The sequence below is a fragment of the Galeopterus variegatus genome, unplaced genomic scaffold, assembly GCF_000696425.1.
Source record: "Galeopterus variegatus unplaced genomic scaffold, G_variegatus-3.0.2 Scaffold4686, whole genome shotgun sequence".
Taxonomy (NCBI): Eukaryota; Metazoa; Chordata; class Mammalia; order Dermoptera; family Cynocephalidae; genus Galeopterus; species Galeopterus variegatus.
In genome coordinates, this window is record NW_007730797.1 from 139,212 (window position 1) to 164,322 (window position 25,111).

The window sequence follows — 25,111 nt, forward strand, 5'->3', positions numbered from 1 at the left end:
GCAGAAGCCCTTGGCCTCCCACTGCCACAGCTTGGGAGAGCCCAGGGTGCTTCCTGTGGTGGCTCAGTGGTGCTGCTGGGCTTTCTGCATGTGTCGGTGGGGGGGGGCCTGGATGAGGCCCCCTACTGCCCTGTCTCAGGAAAGCTCGGGGCACTTCCTGCAGTGGCTCAGTGGTTGCTGCTGGGCTTGTGTCTGGAGGGTGTGGCTGAGGCCTGAGGCCCCCCACCACCCTGGTCAGATCCTGGGGCACTTCCTACAGCTGCTTGGTGGCTGCTGCTGTGCTGGCTGCATGTGTCACGTTGGTATGGTTGAAGCCCTTGTTCCCCACTCTTGGGACTGGTTGTGGGTGTTGGGGGGCATGGCTAAGGCCCACAGACCTCTTCCCTTTCTGCCTTGGTAGCCCAGGGGACTTCCAGTTATTCTAGGTGTTATAGGTGTTCTTTGGTGAAATGAGACCTTTACTAGTTAATATCAAACTTAGTCTCTGGTTGCGGGTACTTCGTTTTTTCTTTCAGTTCTGTTGGATTATTTGCTGTTCCACTACTTAAACTCTGCATTGGAACTAATTTGTTGTCCTTTGCTTACTTTTAAGATGGGGAACTTCCTGTGGGGACCAGTAATTGAGCTGTGTGGTTTGGCTAAATTGCTGCTTTGCTGCTGATTCCCTAGGGAAGGCTTCTTGTACAGCTCAGATTTTAATGGGTGGTCTTATAGGTACTTCCAGCTCTCGTGTGATCTGGTGCACCTGGGTTGGATAGAAACTCTGGTCTGGGCCTGAGTCTTTTCATCAAACTGCACCCCATGCAATTTTATATTCCTGACCAGTCTCCTCTGAGTGGTCCTATGCTGATTGGGGTGCAGATCAGCTGTCCTTGCTGTGCCTCACTGTTCCCCCAGTGGGCCTGTCTCCCCCACCGCCTGTGCTACAAACACTTCCCATTGGACAGGCCATGCTTTGGTCCCTTGCAGTGACTCCCTGGCCTCTGAGTGACTCCTTTTTTTCAGTTGTTGTGGCTCCTCACTCCTATGTGGGTCCACGGAAACCCTATTAGTGGTCTCACTGGCCTGGGGGCCACCAAGGCCCTCTTCTCCCCTGCCGCCTCCAAGCAACTTCATCTGAAGGGCACAGCTGTGGCTTTTGCCGCCTCCTGCTCCATGCTCTCAGCAGCACCAACCTGGAAGTGGCCAGGGCTCGAAATGTTTGGAGTGTTTTTTTCTTTCTTTCATCGTGGCTTCTCCTGCCTTCATGCACTCCATAGGTCTTTCCTTTTCTTCCCCTCAGCTCTGGCAGACCCAGCTTGGCTGTTGTTGCTTTTTTATAGTTGTAAATTGGTTGATTTGTGGGAGAGAGTGATGCTAGGGACCGTCTATTCCCCCATCTTAACCAGAAGTCGGAGGACATTCTTAAGCAATTAAATCGTTAAAGTGATTATTAAGAAAATGGCATTTTTATATTTATTTTTGCAGATACCATAATCTGATTCCAAGCATGACTAAAAAATTTTGCTTTTAAAATTAAGTTTTAGGATCAGAGAGGGATGATTTGGTTGATTTGCATATAATGCCTTATGATTTTTATAGATCTTAATATTTTTCAAAGCACTTTTTTCTATGTTTTTTCATTGGAAGTTCATAAAAATCCACTGAGGTATGACAATATATGTTGTATAGACTAGATAGCAGATGGTTTTAAAAATAAATTATAACCTTAGTCTGACACTCTGTAGGTAAGTTTTTTTCCCCCAGTGTTATCTGTAGCATTTTTTTCACTTAATAACAAACACTTTGTTAATGCCTGTTATGTATAGAATTTATACCAGCATCTATGGGGAGGGGTAGGCAGGGATATAAGAAACAGCATACACAGCAGAGCATGAATTATTTTCCTTTTGAAATCCAATATTCACTATAGAAGATAGAATTAAATATGAGATGTCACTTTATTTTATGAGGTGTTGGTTCCCTTAGCAGTAAAAATACGGGATTGGACAAAATAATTTCTAGGGTCCTTCTAAATTTCCGTAATTTGTTTTGTTTCATGATTACTATTCTCTTATATACTGTGAAATGTTTAAGTGCTGATGGTTCTGTCATGGCAGGTGAAAGCAATGGTTCATGTTAGCACGGAGTTGAGGGAAATTTATTTGAGACAAATTTTATTTGATTTTTACATTTATTTTAACTTCTCAATATACATTGTAATTGATTTTCGTGACCCTTTACCTTTCCTTTCTCCCCCTCCCCCCCAACATCATATCTGTTCAGTAGTCTTAGCAAGTTCAAGGAATTGTGACTGTTATGTCCTCTTCCCCCTCCCCCTTTGTTTGTGTATTTATTTATTTATTTATTTATAGCTCCCACAAATAAGTGAGAACATGTGGTATTTCTCTTTCTGTGTCTTACTTGTTTCACTTAATATAATTTTCTCTAAGTCCATCCATGTTGTTGCGAATGGTAGTATTTCATTCTTTTTTATAGCAGAGTAGAATTCCATTGTGTAAATATACCACAGTTTCCTTATCCACTCATCTGATGATGGACATTTGGGCTGGTTCCAAGTCTTGGCTATTGTAAATAGTGCTGCAGTAAACATCAGAGTACAGGTATCCCTTCGGCATAATGATTTCCATTCCTCTGGGTATATTCCCAGCAGTGAAATAGCTGGGTCATATGGTAGATCTATCTGTAATTGTTTGAGGAACCTCCATACCATTTTTCATAAAGGCTGCCTTTGAGGAGACAAATTTTAAATGAAGTCCAAAGACATGAAGGTCTCCAGGTAGGAGGGTCAAAGCTCTTCTAAGCAGGGACATAAGGAACAGATTGATTCTTCTCTGGGAAGAGAAGGGATTTGTAGGGGAAGTTTGCATAATAGGGTTCAGTTCATGAAGGAACTTGAACAGATGTGTTTTGAGAAGATGGGGTGACAGTTTCAGCTGTGGAAGATTTTTGTGGTGATTTTTTTCTTGTAGGACATTGAAGAACTGGAATAAATAAGGTTAGTTTGGTAGTAGAACTAATTAAATTATAGAAGGTGATATAAGATTTTAGCTCTGCAAACTAAGACAGCAGATGTTTTTATAAATGCAATGTAGTTAAAATATAAGATAATATAAAGTAAAATTTGCATCTGTTACAAATATGACTTCTTAAAGTAGAATCTGTTCTTTAAGAAGGGGGCTGTTGGCAGAACATTTCTGAAATATTTTCTTGGATTCTTTTCAAAGTCTTTTATTCTTCCGTTTTCCCTCTTAGAACTGCTCTCATGCTAGGTTGTGAGTATGGCTGCAGAGATGCGGTAGAAGTCTTAATCAAAAATGGTGCCGATGTAAGCTTGCTGGATGCCCTTGGCCACGATAGTTCTTACTATGCAAGAATTGGTGACAATCTGGACATTCTAACCTTATTGAAGACTGCATTGGAAAATACTAACAAAGGTACTAGCAGTTTTCTGTAACTAGAAAAGTCCAGGTTAGGGCAGGCCAGTTAGCTCAAATGGTTATAGTGCAGCCTTGTAACAAACACCAAGGCCAAGGGTTCAGATTCCCGTACTGGCCAGCTGCCAAAAATAAAGAGCTGCTTTTAAAAGACTTAGAGAGTAGAACAACAGTTCGTAAGAAGAAAAATATTCTTCACTGATAAATAGTATTGGTTCATTTCCTTCCATACCATGGATTTGCTTACTTATATTACAGTCACTTGTTTTGAGCCAGTGTATGTTGCACATTGTCTAGTTTATCAAGTGATCACTAATACATTGTGGAACAATTTACGAACTGAGGAGGAAGAGTCAATTCAAGTGTTTAACTAAATTTTTTTTTGATGAAGAGGGGTGAAGCTCCTTAACTTTTATACTTACAAAGTTTTAAAGAAAGAATCATCATTTAAATGTGTTTGTAAAATATTCAGCTGATATTTATCAAATGCCTGTGATAAGTATTTTTCTGTGTTTATTAAAGGAAAATTGGAAAATACAGAAAAGCACAATGAGTAAAGTTAGTTACTCATCCTACCGTGGAAGAGCCTCTATCAATGTTTTGAAGAATATACTTTCAGTGTTTTTCCTATGCATAAAATTGAGGTCACTAGTAATACTGAGTTGTAGCTTACTTTATGTAATATATTTTGAAGGCTTTACACTCATAAATATTTTTTCTACAGTATGATTTTTATTGATGTGTAAGCTTCCATTTATTTAAACTTCATTTAATGAAGGAATTTTTTATAGGTGGTGTTTATTTACAGTTTTTTTTTACTAATACAAATAACAATGTAGTGACTGTCCTTATATGTAAATATTTTAACATATTTTTATTATCCCTTTAGGATCAATTCCTAGAAATTGAATCACTGATTCAGGACTTGCACATTTCTTTCAGCTTTTGGCATATATTGACAAGTTGCCTTCTAATTTAGGAGTGTTTTAAATTTCCCATTTTTTTTTACCTGCCTCCCCTCCCTAGCATTGATTATTATCTACCTGAATATTTTCATATTAAAAAAAAAACTTTGCTAATTTGGTAGGCAAAAATGGTATTTAATAATACCATTTCTATTACCATAATAAGTTTTGGAAATAAAACTAAAAATTAGTAAGCTTTAGAGGAAACTCTAAAATGTATTTATTTAATATTGACTTAATTATATAGCTAAGAAATTCATACCTACCCAAGTTAACCTGCTGTTTCATTGTTTTTCTTTATCTCTTTAAATTTTTAGGGAGAGAACTTTGGAAGAAAGGACCATCTTTGCAACAGGTAGATATTAATTTTAATTTTTAAAAATTATATGTATTGTGCAATTTAAGTAAAGTGCTTAGTAAAACTAGTTAATGATTATGCATAACTTTTTTGAGTTCAAATGCATGCTGTCTCTCTCCTCAGTTAATTATGCCCATTTAGAACCTAGGTATTAAGACTATAAGGTCCTTTCAAGATACTATCACTCAGTTTGAGACAATGGATCTTAATTATAACAGATGTCTCCAATGGGAAATAAAAAACCTTCTAACTGGGGCCCTGAACATCCAACCATTTCAAGTATGAGATATTACACTTTGTTGAGATTCTTAAATGATGAATTTTAGCCTGGCAGATCATATACAGTTTCCCCCTCTTCTCCTTTCATAACAGAGTGAAATATTTATTGTTATGGGGAAATTCCTTCAATACAATAGGATATGAAGAAAACAGAGTTTAAAACTGATTATATATTATGTTCAATGCTACTGTTAACATTTTTCAGTCTTTTTTTCTGTGTGTATTTGAGGACTTTAAACATAACATAATACATGAAATAATTCATACCTTATACTAATTTTGTTATCATATCACTATTTAAACCCTGGTGTTGTGTCCCAGTTTGAGTAAATATCTTGTTTTCTTCTCATCTCTTTGAGTTCAAGTAAGTGAGGTTGGTTTACAGCACTCTGGCTCAAAAGCTAGTGTAGGCAGCTTTCCTCTTCTGCTGGCTGTTCCTTTTCAGGCTTACAGCTATTCTCTAGTGAGAGGAGCCTGAGCACTCTCAAACCCTGAAGAGAAAGTAATCAGGCACCTTCTGAGCAATTCTGATCATTATTCTGCATCATTTCTCTACCTCTCACCTGAATCAGAAAACTATATTAAAGCTTATTTTTCTTTTCAATCTATCAGAATGAAGTAATACATTCATGCATGAGTCATGTCTGTTGACATGATTTTTCTTATCTGGAGCAACCGTTTCAAACTTCTCCTCTGTTCCTCAGTAACCTAAGTAGGAGTATAGCTAAATAAAATGTGCATTGTTATGTCTGTATCAGCTATCTCACAAAGAATCAGAGAAAAATGACTTCTGACATATACAGATACTTAAAATAAAGAATTATTGAATTTTAATATGGGAATGGTACCTTTCTCAGTGCTCCAGTGGTTATCTAAGTGAATACAAGGAACAATGCTCCTAATTCCTGTTTTTCCATTATTTATTGAATATCTGCTGGAAATAGGATTTGTTCTGGTGCATGTAATCCCTATTATCAAGAAACCTACAGTATAGTTGTAAAAGTAAGACTTATTCAGTTGTTTGTTCAACACATATCTGTTAAACACTTAACAATGTGCCAATTTCTGTTCTGTGTGCTGGGGGTATTGCTGTGTATGAAGTCCCTGCCCTCGTGGAGCTCCCAACTTAGTGAGAGAGATGGACAGTAAGCCAATGAATATTTAGTATCATAGCAGATGCTGTGAAGAAAAACAAGCAGGAGTAAGGGATGAAGAAGGAGAGGGTAGGGACTTTGTGAGAGAAGCATCATAGGCCCAGGGAAGGGCAAGTACCAGGTGAGCATGTCTGTGGGTTAATAGAAGGCCAGTGTGACAGGAGTGACGTGCATATGTGGAGGGAGCAGGAGAAGATACTAGGAAAGTAACTGGGTGCCAAATTAAGAAGGACCTTGTATGGAAAGGACTTTGGATATGTATCCACCAATAACTAACAGATAGCAGAAGGCAGGATGTGAGCCCCCAGTCAGTGGCGCATGTGATCACTGCTATGTAGCCAGAGGTACCAGAGAAATTCTTTTAGTGTGCTGATAAGGCTTTGCCAGGAAGATGGATCTACAAGGATAGGGTTGCTAGAGTATGTCTGAGATGGAGTGGGGTGGAGAATGGAGGCAGTGGGTAAGGATTCTGAAGGGAAGGCCGGGAAGGAAAGTGGTGTAATGAGGTGGGCTGTGAAAAGACATCACATTCCACCTGAAGAACAATTCTTTGATAGAAGGAATGATGCTAGAAATGTATTTTGGGCCAAATTGTGGGGTATAGATTATCTTTATAATGGTAACTGCTCCTTTAATTCTAGATCCAAACTCATTAGAATGTTTGTTTAAGAACTTGGTTAAATAAAACTAAACAAGTGATACAAAACATGAAAAAATTATCTTGGAGAATTAAAGCAGTACCTTTTTTTAATTCTCAAAAAGGAAGGAAGAAATAGCTTTCTAAATTAGTTATTGTGTAGATTTAATCAATAAAGAGGAGGTTATTTGTTCTCTTGTTTAATAATTGTGTTGTGTTTTTGTTAAAGCAAATCTCTAAGCTGGAATAACAATATATACCCAACCAAGTTATTTAGAGGTCTTTTCTGTTTCTCAGGTCACAGGACTCTCTGTCTCTTCCTCACCACACCTCTTGATATTTTATTTGAGCAGTGCTTAGAGAAATAAATAATTTCCATATTGTCTTTCAGAATTAATATGACTTCCCCTTCCCCCTCCTTTTTAAAAAAATTTTACAAAAACTGAACTCTTCCTTTGGGAGTGGTTGGCAATTCTTTATAACACAAAATTTTGTCTTCTGTCTAGTACAAATTCTCCTTTTAAAAACTTGTGACTTTAGTTAAAATGTATACTTAACAATAAGTACTTTAAATTTTGTTATTATTTAATATTTAAAAAATACACGAGGTCTTCAAAAAGTTCATGGAAGGATCTGTATTATCTTTTAATTCTATTTTTCCATGAACTTTTTGAAGTGCCTTCCTATATACTTGATTTATTTAAAAACCTATATTCTTAAATATGCTTTCCATTTTGAGGTTTTACGTGGAAATACTGCCACCTTGTGTATGTGCAACAAAATTTAATGTTGGATAAATTGAAAATCACTAATTGGGTGTATTACCTATTGAGGAAAATATACTTTTCTATATTCCTGTATTTGCTAACCTGTGCTTTCTCATGTTTTACCAAAGCGAAATTTGACACACATGCAGGATGAAGTAAACATGAAATCAAATCAGAGGGAGCATCAAAATATTCAGGTAAGTAGAAAAGAAAGTTTGTTATCTTTCTTTAATAAGAATTCCAGTGTTGTTTGTAGTGGGATGAGGGGAGAAGACAGGCAGTAAGAGAGTGGGAGAAGTGGGCGAATGAGTGGGGGGAAAGGAAGGGAAATTTGTTACGGTTTGTGATTCTATTTTCTTGCCCAATCCCTTCTAAAAGAATTGACTTGTTATGAATGTTTGGGTCTGTATTATGTAATTGTTATATAACATTAAAAATATGGCCTAGAAAGTATTGTTTTAATATATATTAGAAAAAGCAAATAATTTAACAACTTTATATAATTCTTTGTTGATTTAAATATGTCTGTTTTGTGATGTAAACCGTACATTTGTGTTCATTTTGGAAAATTAGTGATAAAAGTGATGGTCATTAATGTAAATAAAATAAAATCTGAACTTTTTCTTAAAATATTTTTTATTTTGATTAAGAAAAATAATTTTGTTAAACTAACCATGCAGTGCTTTTTACCTTTAATGTTGGTCAAAGTTTAAAAAAAAATTATTACGTGGGTTATATTGTAGGAAGGAACCATAATTAAATAATTTATTTTATGATTGGAACGCCATTAAATTATAAATTGAATAGCTGTTTTTAATATAGTAAAAAAAATCGTTTTATTTGGGTTTTCTTAGTTTACTATGTATTTTTTATGTTTTATCAGAGCATTGAAATGATTAATTTAACAAAAAGCATTAGAATAGTCTCATAAACTTGGGAGGTTTTAAGCAAAAGTTAAAATGGCATATTCTTCTGCTATTTTCTTTTTCCAGGTGATGCTTTTATTTTTTCTTTATTGGAATAGTGATATTTTGCTCTCTTATATATACTTGTATTTATTATATATCATAGAATAGTAATTTTCTATATTATTTCTGATGTATAGATTTTGTCATTTGAGTATCATTGAAATTATTTTTATATATGTGTATATCTGTATGATAGCGAACTGCTTTTTAAAATTTCTTTTGTATGAATTGCTCTTTTTAAGATTGTTCTAGCACCTGTTACCTTTATTATTTTAGGATCTGGAGATTGAAAATGAAGATTTGAAAGAGAGGTTGAGAAAAATTCAGCAAGAACAAAGAATACTATTGGATAAAGTCAATGGTTTACAATTACAGCTGAATGAGGTAAATAATCTGCATAAAGAAAATACCCAAGAACTCTTTTATTACCAATAATCGTCATCAATAACATTGTTAATGATCACTTATCAGATCAAGTCATGGTGCTGGGTGCTAAAGGAGGTAAAATTACGTCATTGCCCTTGAGGAGAGTTATATCTCACGAGGGACTTGGCCCTTTACATAAAACTTTCAGTGTCATATAAAAAGTAGCGTATGCCAACTAACAGGTAAGGACAGGGTAAGAGACATTCAGGGGAGAGAGGAGAGATCACTGTGGGCTGCTACTTCTGAGAGGGCACTTCCTATAGGAGATGGTATTTCCTTTGAATTTTGAAGGAAGCAAGAGGGAATCAGAGGGCATTCCAGAGAACATTGTTATGAGTAGAATCCCTGAAGCAGTAATCTGTATTGTATTCTCTGTTGTGTAAACAATTGGAAATAAAAGAAATATCCATAAATTGTTACTTTTAGAGTTAAAGGAGAAAATATATGAAATCTAGTATAATCCATTCACTCCTTAAATACAAATTTTATCATGCACATTACATGTCACAGGTGAAATCTTGTGAGATATTTACATTTCAAAAGTAAGAAGTAAACACATGATTGGTACAGCTGTGTCCTTTTGGTCCTAATTTTTTCTATCACTTTAATATCTTGCTATCTATTTTAGATTTTCCTAAAACTGAATGTATCACCAAACAAATTCATTATCTTATCCTTAAATGAATGATCCCCCCTTTTTTTTCTAAGAGCACAACCACTATCTTTAGTACCTGAGCTAAGCTTACAGTCATCTTTGAGTCTTTCTTTTCCTACTCCTTCTCCCCCATATGTTGATTTAGTTGCCTTATTTAGTCACTGAGATTAAAATTGTGACAGGAAAAACTCTAGATTGATTATACTTGAAGAACAAATTAGTAAACTGCTAGATAGTGTTACATATTCATCCAGATGTAGCACTATGAGAAAAAGTCATTAAAATTTGCCAATGAGAAGAAAATAGAGATAATTTTTGATAATTTTCAAGAATTGAAGAAAAAGATGATTTCAGATGACAGTACACTCTGAGTACCAAGCTGGATAAATAAAAATACAGACCTATTAGATACCACATTGTGGAACTATACTCTGTTAGATTTAAAGAGAGGATCTTAAAAGTAGTTAGAAAGGAAAGGCAGACTGACAGGAGAATTTATATTGGCAAAAAGAAAAGACAATCATATCTTTAAAATACTAGAAAAATGAGCCTTCAACCTAGACTTTTATTCCCAAACAATCATTTAAGAGTTAGGGCAAAATAAAGACACTTTCAGACTCTCAAAGACTTAGATAATTTGCCACCCATAGACCCTCAGGAAAAGAACTGCTAAACAATGTATTTCAGCATGAAGAAACCTAAACACAGAGGAGAGAGATGAGATATAAGAAACACTGGTGAGCCCAGAAATTGATAAAATATGTTGGTAAAATTAAATATTCACTATAAAAATTAAATACCATCTTTGGTATGGTTGAAGGTAGCGGTAACTTCTAGGTTAAAGTAATAGTTCTAACACATGCATTTACTTTCTCTTTTATTCACATCCACACTAAAAGGATGGCAAAGGGTCATTTCAAAAGCATCCTTCAGGTCAAACAGAGGGATGGTGTATTAGTCTGTTTCTGTTGCTTATAACAAAGTACATGGAACTGGGTATTTTACAAAGAAAACTTTGTAATTGCTTACAGTTTCTGGGGCTGGGAAGGCTGAAGTCCAGGGAATGCATCTGGTGAGAGAGAGCCTTGGTGGTGGCGACAGTGACAGTAGTGTATCACATTGCAAAAATGATGGAGTAGAGAGAGACTAATCTCTCGTGCTTTTCTTTTAAAGCCCTTAGAACCATGCCCATGACCACCATTTTTAATCCATTCACTATGGCATGGTCCTACAATCTAATCACCTCTTCAAGGCCCTATCTTTCAGTTATCATAATAGGATTTCCCACCTTCAACAGTTACAGTGGGAGTTAAGTTTTGGGGGGACATGCAACTCAAGGCAGATGGAAGCCACAGTAACAAAATGTTGAATCTGGAAAGCAGACAAATAATGATTAATGATTTAATAAACTTGAGAAATCTGAATCTGAGACCAGTAATGGGGAAAGTGAAGTGATTTATAACTCAGCACCCTTAAAAGGCTCAGGAGTTGGTGGTACCAGGTACCTATGGATTTGTGGGTAAAAGCAGAATTATTGTTTAAAAGTCTGTTTAAGGAACAGCTTTTAAATCCCCTAATTCATTTCATTCAGGTGCAATTATTCCTCTTTGCTCTTCTACTCTCAACAGAAGATTAGAGATTTATTAATCTCTGGAGAGATTAAACAGAGAGTATCTGAACTAGGGACACTAATTTTAGCTGAGGATGGGTGTAACCATACAAAACACTAGATCACAGTGAATTTTGGCATTCTGAGTGCTGAGACCCTCCTAGTCCTTTTATTCCCCCACTTAGCTACCAGAACACTGTGAGTTCCAGTGAGTTTTTCACCAGCCAGACAGGAGTTTAGAAGTCTTCTAAAAGGAATCTTTCCAGCCCAAGAAGGAAATACTTAAAATCACTGAAATGAGGGGTTTCTTAGCTGGCTGGCCCAACCATATCATCGTGCAATAAAGCTCTTAGTCACACACAGGCTTAGACCTTCTAGTCAGTTCTTAAGTGCTGCACTCTTAAACATTAGCAGAAACCAAGGTGCCAGACATCTCCATGGAAAGTAGAATCTAAACAAACACAAGAGACACTCAGAAGAAATGGATTGTACAGGGAAAGGAAATTTTAAAAACCAGAAAACCAAGAACTGCCTAGTATTACTATCTTCAGTGAGAAAAGAGGCTATTATACCTATAAGTTAAGAACAAAATGTTTTAAAAAGGAAACATGATATGAAAAATAAAGCCAAGAAAATGGCCAGCAAGTGTAGGAAAAACATAAAGACTTGGCAAATAGAAAAGACAGGAATATTGGAGAACAGACTGAGAGGTCCAACATCTGAATAATAGGTGTTCTAGAAAGAGAGAGAGAGAGAATAGAGGCAAGAAAATCAATAATAAAGTAACCCAAGAAAACTGAAAGACATGATTTTTCCAGATCGAAAAGACCCACAGTCAATGAAGGTAGGTCCACACCAAAGTAATCATTGTGAAACTTTTACTGAGAACGAAAAAGATCCTACAAATGCCCTCTCTGCCTCCCCAGAATTTTAAGTTACGTGTTCAAAGATCAGAAATCAAAATGGCTTTGAATCTGTCAACCATAACATTGGAAATGAGAAGACACTGGAACAATGCTTTCAGTATTTTTAAGAAAACAATTTTATAAATGCCCAATCAAATGAGAGGATAGAATAAAGATAATTTCAGATTTGCAATGTGTATTAGTACTCTGTTGATGTGTAACAAGTTGACCTCAAATTTAGCGGCATAAAACAACAGATATTTATTATCTGATGCATGTTCTGAGGGTCAGGAATCTGGAGATGGCTTAACATTGTGGTTCTGGCTCAACGTCCCTCATGAGGTTACAATCAAGCTGGTGGCTGGGGCTCCAGTATCTGAAGGGCTAAAGCCTCTGTTTCCAAGCTCACTGACTTGTCAAGAGGCTCTGGCTCCTTGCCATCAGGGCTTCTCCATAGGACAGCTTATGACATAGCAGCTTTGAACAAGAGAATTAACAATTTTCATTTAACATGTATATTTAACCCTGGACTTTAGAAATATGGAATGTGTATTTGTTTCAAGTATACAAGGATAGTGGCGCAGAAGTTAATTTTATTATGTTTTAAATAATACTTAAAGTATAGAAATAGCACATTATACTCATGTATATGTGATGTATTTCACAATAAAAAAAGTTAATACCAAAAAGAAGGCAGTTATCAATAATTTAGGTGTGTGGTAATAACAAAGGACTGAACTATATAGTCAGGGCCATGGGATTGGAGAGGAGGGAGTGGACAAAAGACATGAGGATTAAGAGCAAGTACGAGTTGGTGATTGATGGGTTCTCAAAAGAGTTAAAATTGCTTCTGAACCTGGTGAGTAAGAAGAATGAATGACAGCTCATACAACAGAGTTGGTAGTGCACAGACAATTTCTTTTCCCATCCTTGTCCCTAACTTTAAAGACATGTGCCAGTCTTTTAAAAAGATATTTGTCAGGCTCATGCCTTTTAAAATAAACTTTGATCAGCTGGCCAGTTGGCTCGGTTTGTTAGAGTGCAGCCCTGTAACACCAAGGTCAAGGGTTTGGATCCCCATGCCAGCCAGTCACAAAAAGAAAAAAAAAGCTTATAAAATACACTTTCAAAAGTTAAAATACATTTTTTCTTTTTAAATTTAGGAAGTAATGGTTGCTGATGATCTTGAAAGTGAGGTAGGATGATAAATTTTATTTTAAAGCTGTAAAAATGTTTTGTAAATTGAGTATGATATTACAGTAGAGGCTTAAGTCCTGAATTGGGATGGAGACCAGGATTCTATTTCTGGTTATTACAAACAAAAACGTACACATAACTATAAAACTATGTTTTGAATATAGTGGCCTCTGGGTTATTATAGGCATTTTGTTGTTATTGCCTCTGAATGTTTCATTTTCTGTGAAACTTGTTGTGAAAAGATGTAAAATTCTAAACATTATAAAGAAAATGTCTGATAATACTGATTTAAAATAACAGAAATTTGAATTTTTCATATCACTTTTATATATTGAATGTTTTAGTAGTATATTTGTAGAAACTATCAAATAGTTAAAATCCACCAGGTTGGAGAATTTATTAACTCCGGTCCTCAAAGTAATTCCAATTTACAGTTGCCGAACTACATTTTTATCCCAATTTTAAGCACAGGGTAATACTACTCTGAATTTATTCCTTTTCATTTCAGAGAGAAAAACTGAAGTCCCTTTTGGCAGCTAAAGAAAAGCAACATGAGGAAAGCTTAAGAACTATTGAGGCTCTGAAAAATAGATTTAAATATTTTGAGGTATAGAAAGCTTAAATTATTTTCTATAATTTATAATCGGTAGTGGTAGGGGGCTTGGTGTCAGATGTGAATTTGAATAAGTCTGTTCTTTATAGTATGACCTCAGACAATTTTCTGAGCTTGTTGCTTCTTTGGCAAAATTGGGATGATTGTCCTCTTCACAGAGTTGTAAAGGTTAAGTGAGATCATTTAAATTAATTAGTGTGTAGTTGACATTTAGTTTTGGTTCTGGTTTCATCTTTTCTGTTGTCCATCCTTGCCTTTATAAAACTTCCTATTTTTACTTGTAAATTTGCAGTGATTATGTTGGTAAGCATCATATAAATGAATGATGGTATGTGCAGGGTTATCTCAGAAAGGTTTGTGTACACTGTTATTTCCTATTTTTACTTGTAAATTTGCAGTGATTATGTTGGTAAACATCATATAAATGAATGATGGTATGTGCAGGGTTATCTCAGAAAGGTTTGTGTACACTGTTAAAAGTGTGTAAATTGATGAATTTTCACAATTTTAACACTTCCAGATCAAGAAACAGAACATTACCAGTACCCAGAAGCCTCCTTCACAATTACAACCCACTTTTCCCACACCAAGGGTAACTACTCTCTTGACTTATAACTGCATAGATTCATTTTGCAAGGCCATAATAAATGTTGTTCATCACTGGGGGTCACTGAAGAGAGTGGCTGGTTCATTATGAAATCTTTTGTCCTTATTGCGGGTTATAACTCTAAAGTTATATTTAAATAGTTCTTAGTCCATTTGTGCTGCTGTAACAAAATACCTGAGACTGGGTAACTTATAAAGAACAGAAATTTATTTTTTAGTCTGGAAGCTGGGAAGTTCAAGATCAGGGTGTACTGGCATTTGTTGTGGGCCTTATTGCTGCATCTTCACATGGCAGAAGGGGCAAGTGCTGTGTCCTACATGGTGGAAGGCAAAAGGTCAGAAAGGGGCCTAAGGTAATTCCCTTCAGCTCTTTTATAAGGCACTAGTATGTTCATGAGGGCCCTGATGACTTCATCACTTCCCAAAAGGCCCCATTTCTTCCACCACTATGAGAATTAAGTTTTAACACATTTTGGGGGACATTCAGACTACAGCGAAAAGTAATTTTTTTATTTGTAAATAAAAGACTACGTGTACAGCTGTGACAAAGAATGTAAAACATGGATTCATCTCACAAACGTAAAGTTGCATGAAAGAAAGAGTATGTACTCCACAATTTGATTCTTACAAAGTTCAAAGCAGATGAAACTAATCAGTGGTGTTGGGGGTTAGTATAGAGGCCATCCTTTGGTGAGAGCTTTCTGAGCAGGCCGGGCCCATGGAAGCTTCTGGGGTGCTGGAAACGTTCTGTATCTTGATCTGGGTTGTGATTACACAAGGTATACATATGCAAAAATTCATTCTACCATATGCTTAATATTTATGTGCTTTACTACAGGTGACTTATGCATTGGTAAATCTTTAGAAATAGAGCAAAAAAAAAAGCATTTTTTTATATTTATATGACTAAATTCTAATGATTATTCAGAATCGTAGTTTTGTAGCTAAAGAATGATCTAGCTGTAGTGGCTTTTATCTTTTTCACATTTGAAGACTTTTTTAAGGTTAATTGCGAAACTAGTAAAAGCTAACATTTTCACAGCACCAGCCATGTGTCAGGAACTGCTTTGAGCACTTTACATGCATTAATAAGCACATAAACCCTATGTGGTAGGTTTTATTATTATTTGCACTTTATAAGTGAGGAGGCTGAAGCACAGAGAGGTTTACACATGAAAAGGTTTCACACATAGTAAGTGGCAGATCTGAGACTTGAACCCAGGTATCTGGCTATTTTGGGCTTCTAACTGCAATTCTGGTTTTACACTTAGAATAGCTTGAATGAGAAAATGCAGGTGTATATATGGAGCCTTTGAAATATTCACCAAAGTTGGACACCTATAATTTGGTTACTACTTATGTATTACTTTTCTTCTAAGAGGTAGATTCTCTGCATGTCCTAAGAATAAGACATTTTTCTGTAGCTTTGGACAAACTCTAGTTGTCTAGTTTGTTGAGTCTGTAAATTTCAATAAGGTCATAATAAGCTATAGAAAAGTAACATTTTTTAAAAATAACAAAACAATACATATTTATTTCAGAAAAATTAGAAAATATAGTTAAACTAAAAGCAGAAAATACACCTATAGTCCTAGCACTGTTGGCACTTGACCAGTATCCTTTCAGACCTTTGTGCATTATTTCTTTGTTACTCAGTCAGCAGGTGGGAACATACTGTACATCCTGTTTTCTTTGTTACTCAATCAGCAGGTGGGAACATACTGTACATCCTGTTTTGTAACTTTTCCCATTCAGTGTAATGGGGATTTCTTTGTTACTCAGTCAGCAGGTGGGAACATACTGTACATCCTGTTTTGTAACTTTTCCCATTCAGTGTAATGGGGACATTTTCCTCAGTGAGTGCATATTCATTGTGATGAATTTTTATACTAGGAATGAGTATTTACTTTTAAGCAGAAAATTACAGGTCCATCTTACATATAATTCAGTATTTATGAAAGTAGCCATTAAAAGCTAAGAATTCATCATTACAAATATTGAATATCCACTTGTGTATCATCTCACATGCTTAAAAAGCTTTTAAAATTGCCAACAGAATTACTGTATTGTGAATTATGTGTAATACTTAATATGTAGGTATTTCCCTTATGTTTATAGATAAAATATGGGGAAATATGGATATTTTAGAATGAGGCTAATTTTATGTTATAATTCATGCATTTTTCATTTGAGTAATAAAGGAAAGGTAATAAAACCAAATTAAGTATTTTGAACTACTATGTGCTTTGGCTTTCCCCCCACCAATACAAGATAAGCCCATTTAGTAGTTATTGCAAACTCTGGTATTAAATATTGCATAGAACAAAAAGCTTAACTAAGCTTACAGATATTTTTCCATATGTTCGGAACACTAAGGATTAACGGAGGTGGCACTAATTCAGTTATGGAACTGTGGAAAATTTTTATACTGGTCACCTAACTCTAAGTTTGATATATAGCTGTTAGTACTAATAAAACCAAATACACAAACATGAACTACATCTGCATATCCGTGTTCTTTAAGTATAATATTTTAATTTATGTATTAGATTTTTTGTATTGGCTTACTTGGGAAAAGGAGCAATCCAAGTATATTTCCATTCATAGTATCTGAAGTTTCTTTTTCCTAACTGATGCATTGATGAACTTATTACTAACTGTGTACAGGTTTTTGATGCAGTTTTATTTTCTGTTCTTTGTCTCCTTTTGCCTTCAAAAGTAATCAATATTTTGTAAATTCTGAAAGGGTTACACTAATATTTCATAGTCAGTGAAGTAGGGTTTCTGCTCCTAACAGTAGTAAAGTAAAATGAGTCCTTGTTGCAAATATGGCACTTTCTTCCTTTTGAGGTAAAGCAGCAGCAAACACTAGATACTGAAAGTTGTTTCAGTTAATTTGGTGCTCACTTTTTTTGTTTGTTTTGAGCAATAAAGTTTTTCCTTGAAACACTTGGCTGCTTTTATTAAAATGCTTAGTGAAATAGTTATTCCCAACTGTTCTCTCTAATTGCTGCTAGTGCTGTACCTTTTTGTGGGTTCCAGTAGAATAATACTCAGGAGAAACAAGGAATGTCAAAAATGTGGTTTTAATGACTGGACCATTTAGAGCTAAAATAGATACAGAATTTAACAAAATGAAGCAGCATTCACCTAAAATGTTTTAATTTATGCTTCTGATTTCAGAGTGATCATTTAGGATCAGGAAGTCATTTCAGTAATCGTAAGTATGAAGGTATAGATTATCATTACAGTTCACCCAGTTCAAGCAAAGAAGAATGTTAATGCCTGTTTATTTGTCCAACTGTACATGATACTCCTGCTGCTAAACTTCACTCATCTACTTGTGTGTTATACCTCAACAGATAGAACTAGGAGGTTAAAATGACTACTGTAGCCTCTAACATAAAGTCTGGTAATCACTGAGGCTCTGATTTTCCTTAACCACCTATATCCATTTACTTGTGTGTTATACCTCAACAGATAGAACTAGGAGGTTAAAATGACTATTGTAGCCTCTAACATAAAGTCTGGTAATCACTGAGGCTCTGATTTTCCTTAACCACCTATATTTTTAAGTCACGTATTGTATGAATTACCAAATTTGTCTTGTTGATTAGTAGAAATTTATCTTGTGATGTTTAGGGCTTGTTTTTTTATGGAAAGAAACATAGTTTTCTGACTTGGAGAAATTGATCCTAATGCAGGTCAGCAATTTAAAATTATAAGTTCCATAAACAATTATTTACGTGTTAATTATTTTAAGACTGTACTTCCAAGGTCAAGGGTTTGGTTCCCTGTACTGGCCAGCCACACATACACTGCCCTCTTCCCCCCTCAAAAGGCTATACTTAGTTCACCTTCACTTTTGTTTATTCTCCAATTTTAAACAATTGCCCTAGAAAATCTGTCTTTGTTTCTTCCTAGTGAATATCTAAGCACAGCAGTAATATTTATCCTATACATTTCAAAGAATTCCATTTTATTTTGACTGATTGTAAGATATATATTTTATAATAATCATGTAGCCTATTTAGTTTAACAGTCCTCTGTTTCTAAAAACTAATTTAGTATCTATTGTTAGTAGGCTGTAGATACTTCCTTAATGTTTATAGAAATAAGGAGGGAAACATGGGTATTTTAGAACAAGAATAATTTTATGTTGTACCTACTGCTTTTCTTTTGTTTGAATAATAAAGGAGAGGAAATAACACCAAATTAATACTTAGCTTACTTTGACATGAATATTTAAGATATCATTTATTTGGACTTATTTAGGGAAAGAAGATATGCTTCTCAAACAAGGTCAAATGTACATGACAGACTCACAGGTAATACTTTTTTTTAATTTTAAAAAATATTTAAAGAAAATATTTGTGCCTTTATAAAAAAAAGACAATGGCATCGTATTTATTAAGTGTATGTATATATTTTGAGTAAGGTTTTCATTATCAAAGGAAAATTGGTCTTGCTTTCTTGAGTGTAATAAAAGCAGATATTGCTGTTTCTGGTGCCCTCTAGAGTGTTTTTGATGATAGTGACTTAAATGAGAGATTTGAATTACAATTTCTTTGTCTTTGCTAGTAAGCCTCTGTTTTTTTTAACAGCGATCAGTTAACTTCATACTTGCTCATATAAAGGGGAAGACAGGTATAATAATTCGAAAGTAATTTGTTTTGGCTTCAAAATGTATTTTTTCTTGCAATTGAATATATATTCTATGCTTTGGAAATTCACCTCAAAATAAAGAAAGAGAGGTAGAGTGTTGTCTGATTTTCTTACCTTTTTATCTGCTCCTCACCTTTTCTTTCAAGTAGTTACAAGGTTTGCATTTCTAGCACCTTCTATGGATTTCAGAACTGATAAATATTTAAAAGTCTTTTAAGGGCTTTTTTTTTTTTTTACATACTTTTGTCTTTGGGCGGAGACATACTTTCGTCTTTGGGCGGAGTGAGTTAGCCTAGATGAGGTCTATGATCTCTTCGAGATGGAAAATTTTAAGATTCTAAATTGAGAGAATGGTTATCAACTAGCCAGTATTTAAGAAGATTAGGTAAATATTTGATTATAATAAAACAAGTATGGAAGTTGTAAAGCAGTGTAAGTAATTTCTTGGTTTTAGTCTGAAAGTCTTAGTCTAAAGATAATTGGTAAGTTGAAAGATAATTTAAAAGCAGACTGAGACTGGGAAATTATTCCATGTTTTCGATTTTCTTTTCTTTATTCCAGGGGAAGGCAGTTCAGATTCAACTGCATAACAGTAAAACATGCCTATTAAACTAGTGGGATGTACTCATAGCATATGGCTTTTATCAATGAATTAGTATTTCAAAAGAGATATTTGGGGAAAATAAAAATAGTTAAATTTAGTCTTTCAAGATTGTATGTTCTAATATTTGCGAACTATTTTACTGAGAAGTTTAATTATACAGGTACTTTTGTCAGCACTTAATAGAAGGAACAAGATAGCAATAAAATTTTGTACTAAGATTATGTGCTAAATTTTAATTTATCTTCCTATTTGAGAGAAGAAAATTTTTTTTTGTGAGTTGACTGACATTCTCTTTACAACTCCCATACTAGCTGGGTTTATTTTGGTGATATTTTTATAATTTAAAGAACATTACATTGGAGTTAACAATGAGTTTTTAGAAGTCATATATCTTATTAGAACTTAAATAATATATAATTCTATGAAATGATTTGCATATTTACAATTGTAGTACTTGTTTTAATTCAAGGGTTCTGATGGCTTTCTTCAGAATTTGAATTTCTAGGCACGTTATGTACCATAAAACATAAAAATATTAAATATATTTTGATAAGGTTGATATTCATGTGTTGGGTAGCTGTTATGAATGGGGAAAGAAAGAGAAAATAGTGCCCAGAGGCCCAAGCTATTTTTCTTCTTTATTCTGCCAGAAATAGACTTAAGTGAACAGAACTCTGAAAATGTTCTGAGCGTATTAAGGAAATCCTACCCAGAACTGTTTTTCTTACCACAAAAATCAGTGCTGTGACTTTTTTTTTCCCATCTTACTAGTATGAGAACCCTTTGACTCCTGATGATGTGGAAACTTTCTATAAGTTTGGCAATAAGTACTTATAATAAGTGTCTTCTTTAGGCTTCTGTGATTGATGTCTTTTTTTTTTTTTTTTTTTACTTTTCAGTGTACTTTCACAGGTATGCCAGCTCATATGCAAAGCAGATCTATGTTAAGACCATTGGAGCTATCTCTACCCAGTCAAACCTCATACTCTGAAAATGAAATTTTAAAGAAAGAGTTAGAAGCAATGCGGACTTTCTGTGATTCAGCAAAACAAGACCGACTCAAGCTCCAGAATGAACTGGCTCACAAGGTGGCAGAGTGCAAAGCTTTAGCGTTAGAATGTGAAAGGGTGAAAGAGGATTCAGATGAACAGATAAAGCAATTAGAAGATGCATTAAAAGATGTGCAGAAGAGGATGTATGAGTCAGAAGGGAAAGTTAAACAAATGCAGACTCATTTTCTTGCCCTTAAAGAGCACCTAACAAGTGAAGCAGCTACAGGGAATCACAGACTAACAGAGGAACTGAAGGATCAGTTGAAAGACATGAAAGCAAAATATGAAGGTGCTTCAGCAGAAGTGGGAAAATTAAGAAACCAAATCGAGCAAAATGAGATGTTAGCAGAAGAGTTTAAGAGGGATGAAGGCAAGCTGATAGAAGAAAATAAACGATTGCAGAAGGAATTTAGTATGTGTGAAATGGAGCGAGAGAAGAAAGGAAGAAAGGTCATGGAGATGGAAGGCCAGTTAAAAGAACTGTTAGCAAAATTGGCCTTTTCTATTCCAACGGAAAAGTTTGAAAACATGAAGAGCTTATTATCAAATGAAGTTAATGAGAAAGCAAAAAAGTTAGTAGAGACGGAAAGAGAATATGAAAAATCAGTTAGTGAAATTAGACAGTTAAGGAGAGACCTTGAGAATGTTAAGGCCAAGCTTGCTCAGCATGTCAAACCAGAGGAACATGAACAGCTCAAGGGCAAATTGGAGCAAAAATCAGGGGAACTTGGGAAGAAGGTCACTGAGTTAACACTGAAAAATCAGACGTTACAAAAAGAGATAGAAAAGGTTTCCCTGGATAATAAGCTCCTCAACCAGCAAGTACATAACTTAACAATTGAAATGAAAAATCATTATGTTCCTTTAAAAGTAAATGAAGAAATGAAAAAGTCACATGATGTAATTATTGATGATTTGAATAAAAAGCTTGTAGATGTAACACAAAAATACTCAGAAAAGAAGTTGGAAATGGAGAAATTGCTGATGGAAAATGACAGCTTAAGTAGGAATGTCAACCGCCTGGAAACTGTGTTTGTACCTCCTGAGAAACATGAAAAAGAGATAATGGCTCTGAAATCCAATATTGTTGAACATAAAAAACAGCTATCTGAACTTAATAAAAAATGTGGTGAAGACCAAGAGAAAATATATGAACTTATGTCTGAAAACACTAACTTGAAAAAGACTATGAGTAATCAGTATATGCCAGTTAAAACCCACGAAGAGATTAAAACTGCACTGACTAACACATTAGATAAAACTAACAGAGAATTATTGGATATGAAGAAAAATTTTGAAAATATAAATCAAGAATTTATAAAAATAAAAGATGAGAATGAAATATTAAAAAGAAACCTGGAAAACACTCAGAACCAAATAAAGGCTGAGTACATCAGCCTAGAAGAGCACAAGGAAAAGATGAGTGCTGTAAGTAAGAGCATGAAAAAGGTACAGGATAATAATGCTGAGATACTGGCTGATTACAAAAAAGGCCAAGAAGAGATCGTGACACTGCATGCTGAAATTAAAGCCCAGAAGAAGGAGCTTGACACAATACAAGAATGCATTAAGCTAAAATATGCTCCAATTGACAGCTTTGAAGAGTATGAGAGAAAATTTAAAGCAACAGAGAAAGAACTGAAAGAACAGTTATCAGAGCAGACACAAAAGTATAGTGTCAGGGAAGAAGAAGCCAAGAAAAGCAAGCAAGAAAATGACAAGTTAAAGAAGGAGATCGCCACATTTCAGAAAGATTTAAAGGATAAGAATGTTCTCATTGAGCATTTTCATGAAAAGGAAAGAGCATTAAGCAGAAAAACAGAAGAGCTAAACAAGCAGTTAAGAGACCTGACACAGAAGTACACTGAAGTAAAGAATGAGAAAGAGAAGCTAGTAGAAGAAAATGCCAAACAGACTTCTGAGATACTTGCAGCACGGAATCTTTTGCAGAAACAGCATGTTCCATTGGAACAGGTTGAGGCTCTGAAAAAGTCTCTTAATGGCACAATCGAGAGTCTAAAGGAAGAACTGAAGAATAAACAAAGGTGTTATGAGAAAGAGCAGCAGACAGTGACCAAACTGCATCAATTGTTGGAGAATCAAAAGAATTCTTCTGTGCCCCTGGCAGAGCATTTGCAGATTAAGGAGGCATTTGAGAAAGAAGTTGGAATCATGAAAGCTAGCTTAAGAGAAAAGGAAGAAGAAAGCCAAAACAAAACTGAAGAAGTCTCCAAACTTCAGTTTGAGGTTCAGAATACTAAACAAGCATTAAAAAAATTAGAGACTAGAGAGGTAGTTGATTTGTCTAAGTATAAAGCAACAAAAAGTGATCTGGAGACACAGATTTCCAATTTAAATGAAAAATTGGCTAATCTGAATAGGAAGTACGAGGAAGTATGTGAGGAGGCTCTGCATGCCAAAAAGAAGGAACTGTCTACAAAAGATGAGAAGGAATTACTACATTTCAGCATTGAGCAAGAAATCAAGGATCAGAAGGAACGATGTGATAAGTCCCTAACAACAATCACAGAGTTACAGAGAAGAATACAAGAATCTGCTAAACAAATAGAAGCGAAAGATAATAAGGTAGGTACAAAGTAGCCTGCATGGCTATGCGCTGCAAACCCCAGAGCAGAACTCCCAGAGAAGAAGAAGAATAGGACTCTTACCATAATGTTCCACAGATAGGTTTACAAAGGTATCATCAAAGTGACCATTAAATGCTACCTTTCCAGTTTGACTATTGGTGTGCAAAAGATTCTAAATTGGAAAGAAGTGAAATAATAGACAAAGTTCAAAAGCATTTTTACTTCTTTTTCTTTAGCTGGTACAGCTAAGAATTGAGGAAAGATGGAGAGACTCAAGGTTCACTTGCCTAATAGATGAAGAGTCAAAATCCAGTGGATTTATGGCATCTGAAAAATGGGGATGGAGAGTAGGAAGAAAAAAGCTGTTTCTGAGCTGCAAGAAAGCAGACACTGAGTAGCATCCCGAACTTGTTCTTGCCACTCACTCAAACCAGTAAACTGAGTCCTCCAATTCATTTCACATTCTGTCCCCCATATCTTTGTACAGATTAGTCCCCTCACCATTCCCCTCATTTCTACTGAGTTCAATCCTTTACATTCTTTAACACCTTATCCTTCTTCCGAAAACCTTCACTGTTCAATCTAGCCTACAGTAAATGGTTCCTCTTCCAAAATAAATGTTTTTCTTTTGGCTTTGCCATCTATTCAAAACATATATATTACTGTGTTAGAATTATGTGGTTGATCTTCCCAACCAGTTGTAAGAGCTGGGTGTATAACTTATCTTTCCTTCTCTTGGTACCATTACAGAATAGGTACTCAACAGTATTTTTGAAACTGGTAGTTGCATAAAGTTTGTACTATGGAGAGGGGATATGAAGATTGACTGCAATTTTATTCATTCAACCAGTAATTATTAAATGCTTTCCTTGTGTCAGGTGCTTGGGATACAGTGATGAGTAAAAGCACTCACAGACCTAGCCCTCCTCAGTGGAGAGGTACAAGTACTAATGTCTGGCATGTCTTCTCATATGATCATGAATTTAAATAGTCAGCTAGTTTGGAAGGTAGTTATGAATATCGTAATATATAATTATTATAGCTGATTATTAATATGTACTTATACGTGTTGCCATTTACTGAGCATGTACTATGTACCAGGCATGTATTTATGATTGCATTTGATTTTCTTAACTCTGAAAGATTTTCCACCTTTCACCAATGAGGAAACTAAGGCTCAGAAAAGTAAAGGATATTAGCCAAATTCACACAAGTCAGATCTGTCTGACTTTGCCTGTGCTCTTTCCACTACTCTAAATAGCTTCCCTATTTTTTCTTTTCCTTTTTACAACAAAGTAGTCTTAAATAATACAACTCTTGAAAGGAACGAGGTATGTAAGTTAATTCTAGACTTACAAAGGCGATGAGATTTCACTTTTCACACTTTGTTGGAGGGGATAACCCCTACCTTCCTGTGTTCCAGACATTACTTGGAGGATAGTTTATATACTTTCAAAGATACTTATTTATTATATTATATAGAAGTAAGAAGATCAAGTTCATATTCAAATCTTAGAATATATGTGACATTTATTCTTAATTTGGTATTACTTTTATAAGGAATTAACTGAGAGGGATTAAATTAAAGAAATTATATATTGTATGTACTGTTGATAACAACCTTGA

The 25,111-nt window shown here is 35.0% G+C and overlaps 1 protein-coding gene across 2 annotated transcripts in view; it reads left to right on the forward strand.

The window, feature by feature from the left end:
• The window catches only part of UACA (uveal autoantigen with coiled-coil domains and ankyrin repeats), a 49,768-nt gene that overhangs the window by 18,497 nt on the left and 6,160 nt on the right, over positions 1–25,111 (forward strand). The window contains exons 8-16 of one of the 2 annotated variants that reach the window (XM_008588149.1): positions 3,256–3,437; positions 4,720–4,757; positions 7,726–7,794; positions 8,842–8,949; positions 13,324–13,356; positions 13,866–13,964; positions 17,760–17,796; positions 18,852–18,904; positions 20,745–23,483. In XM_008588149.1, the coding sequence (XP_008586371.1) occupies positions 3,256–3,437; positions 4,720–4,757; positions 7,726–7,794; positions 8,842–8,949; positions 13,324–13,356; positions 13,866–13,964; positions 17,760–17,796; positions 18,852–18,904; positions 20,745–23,483 (3,358 nt within the window). The remainder of the gene's footprint in view (positions 1–3,255; positions 3,438–4,719; positions 4,758–7,725; positions 7,795–8,841; positions 8,950–13,323; positions 13,357–13,865; positions 13,965–17,759; positions 17,797–18,851; positions 18,905–20,744; positions 23,484–25,111) is intronic. The other variant, XM_008588150.1, reaches the window with a different exon arrangement.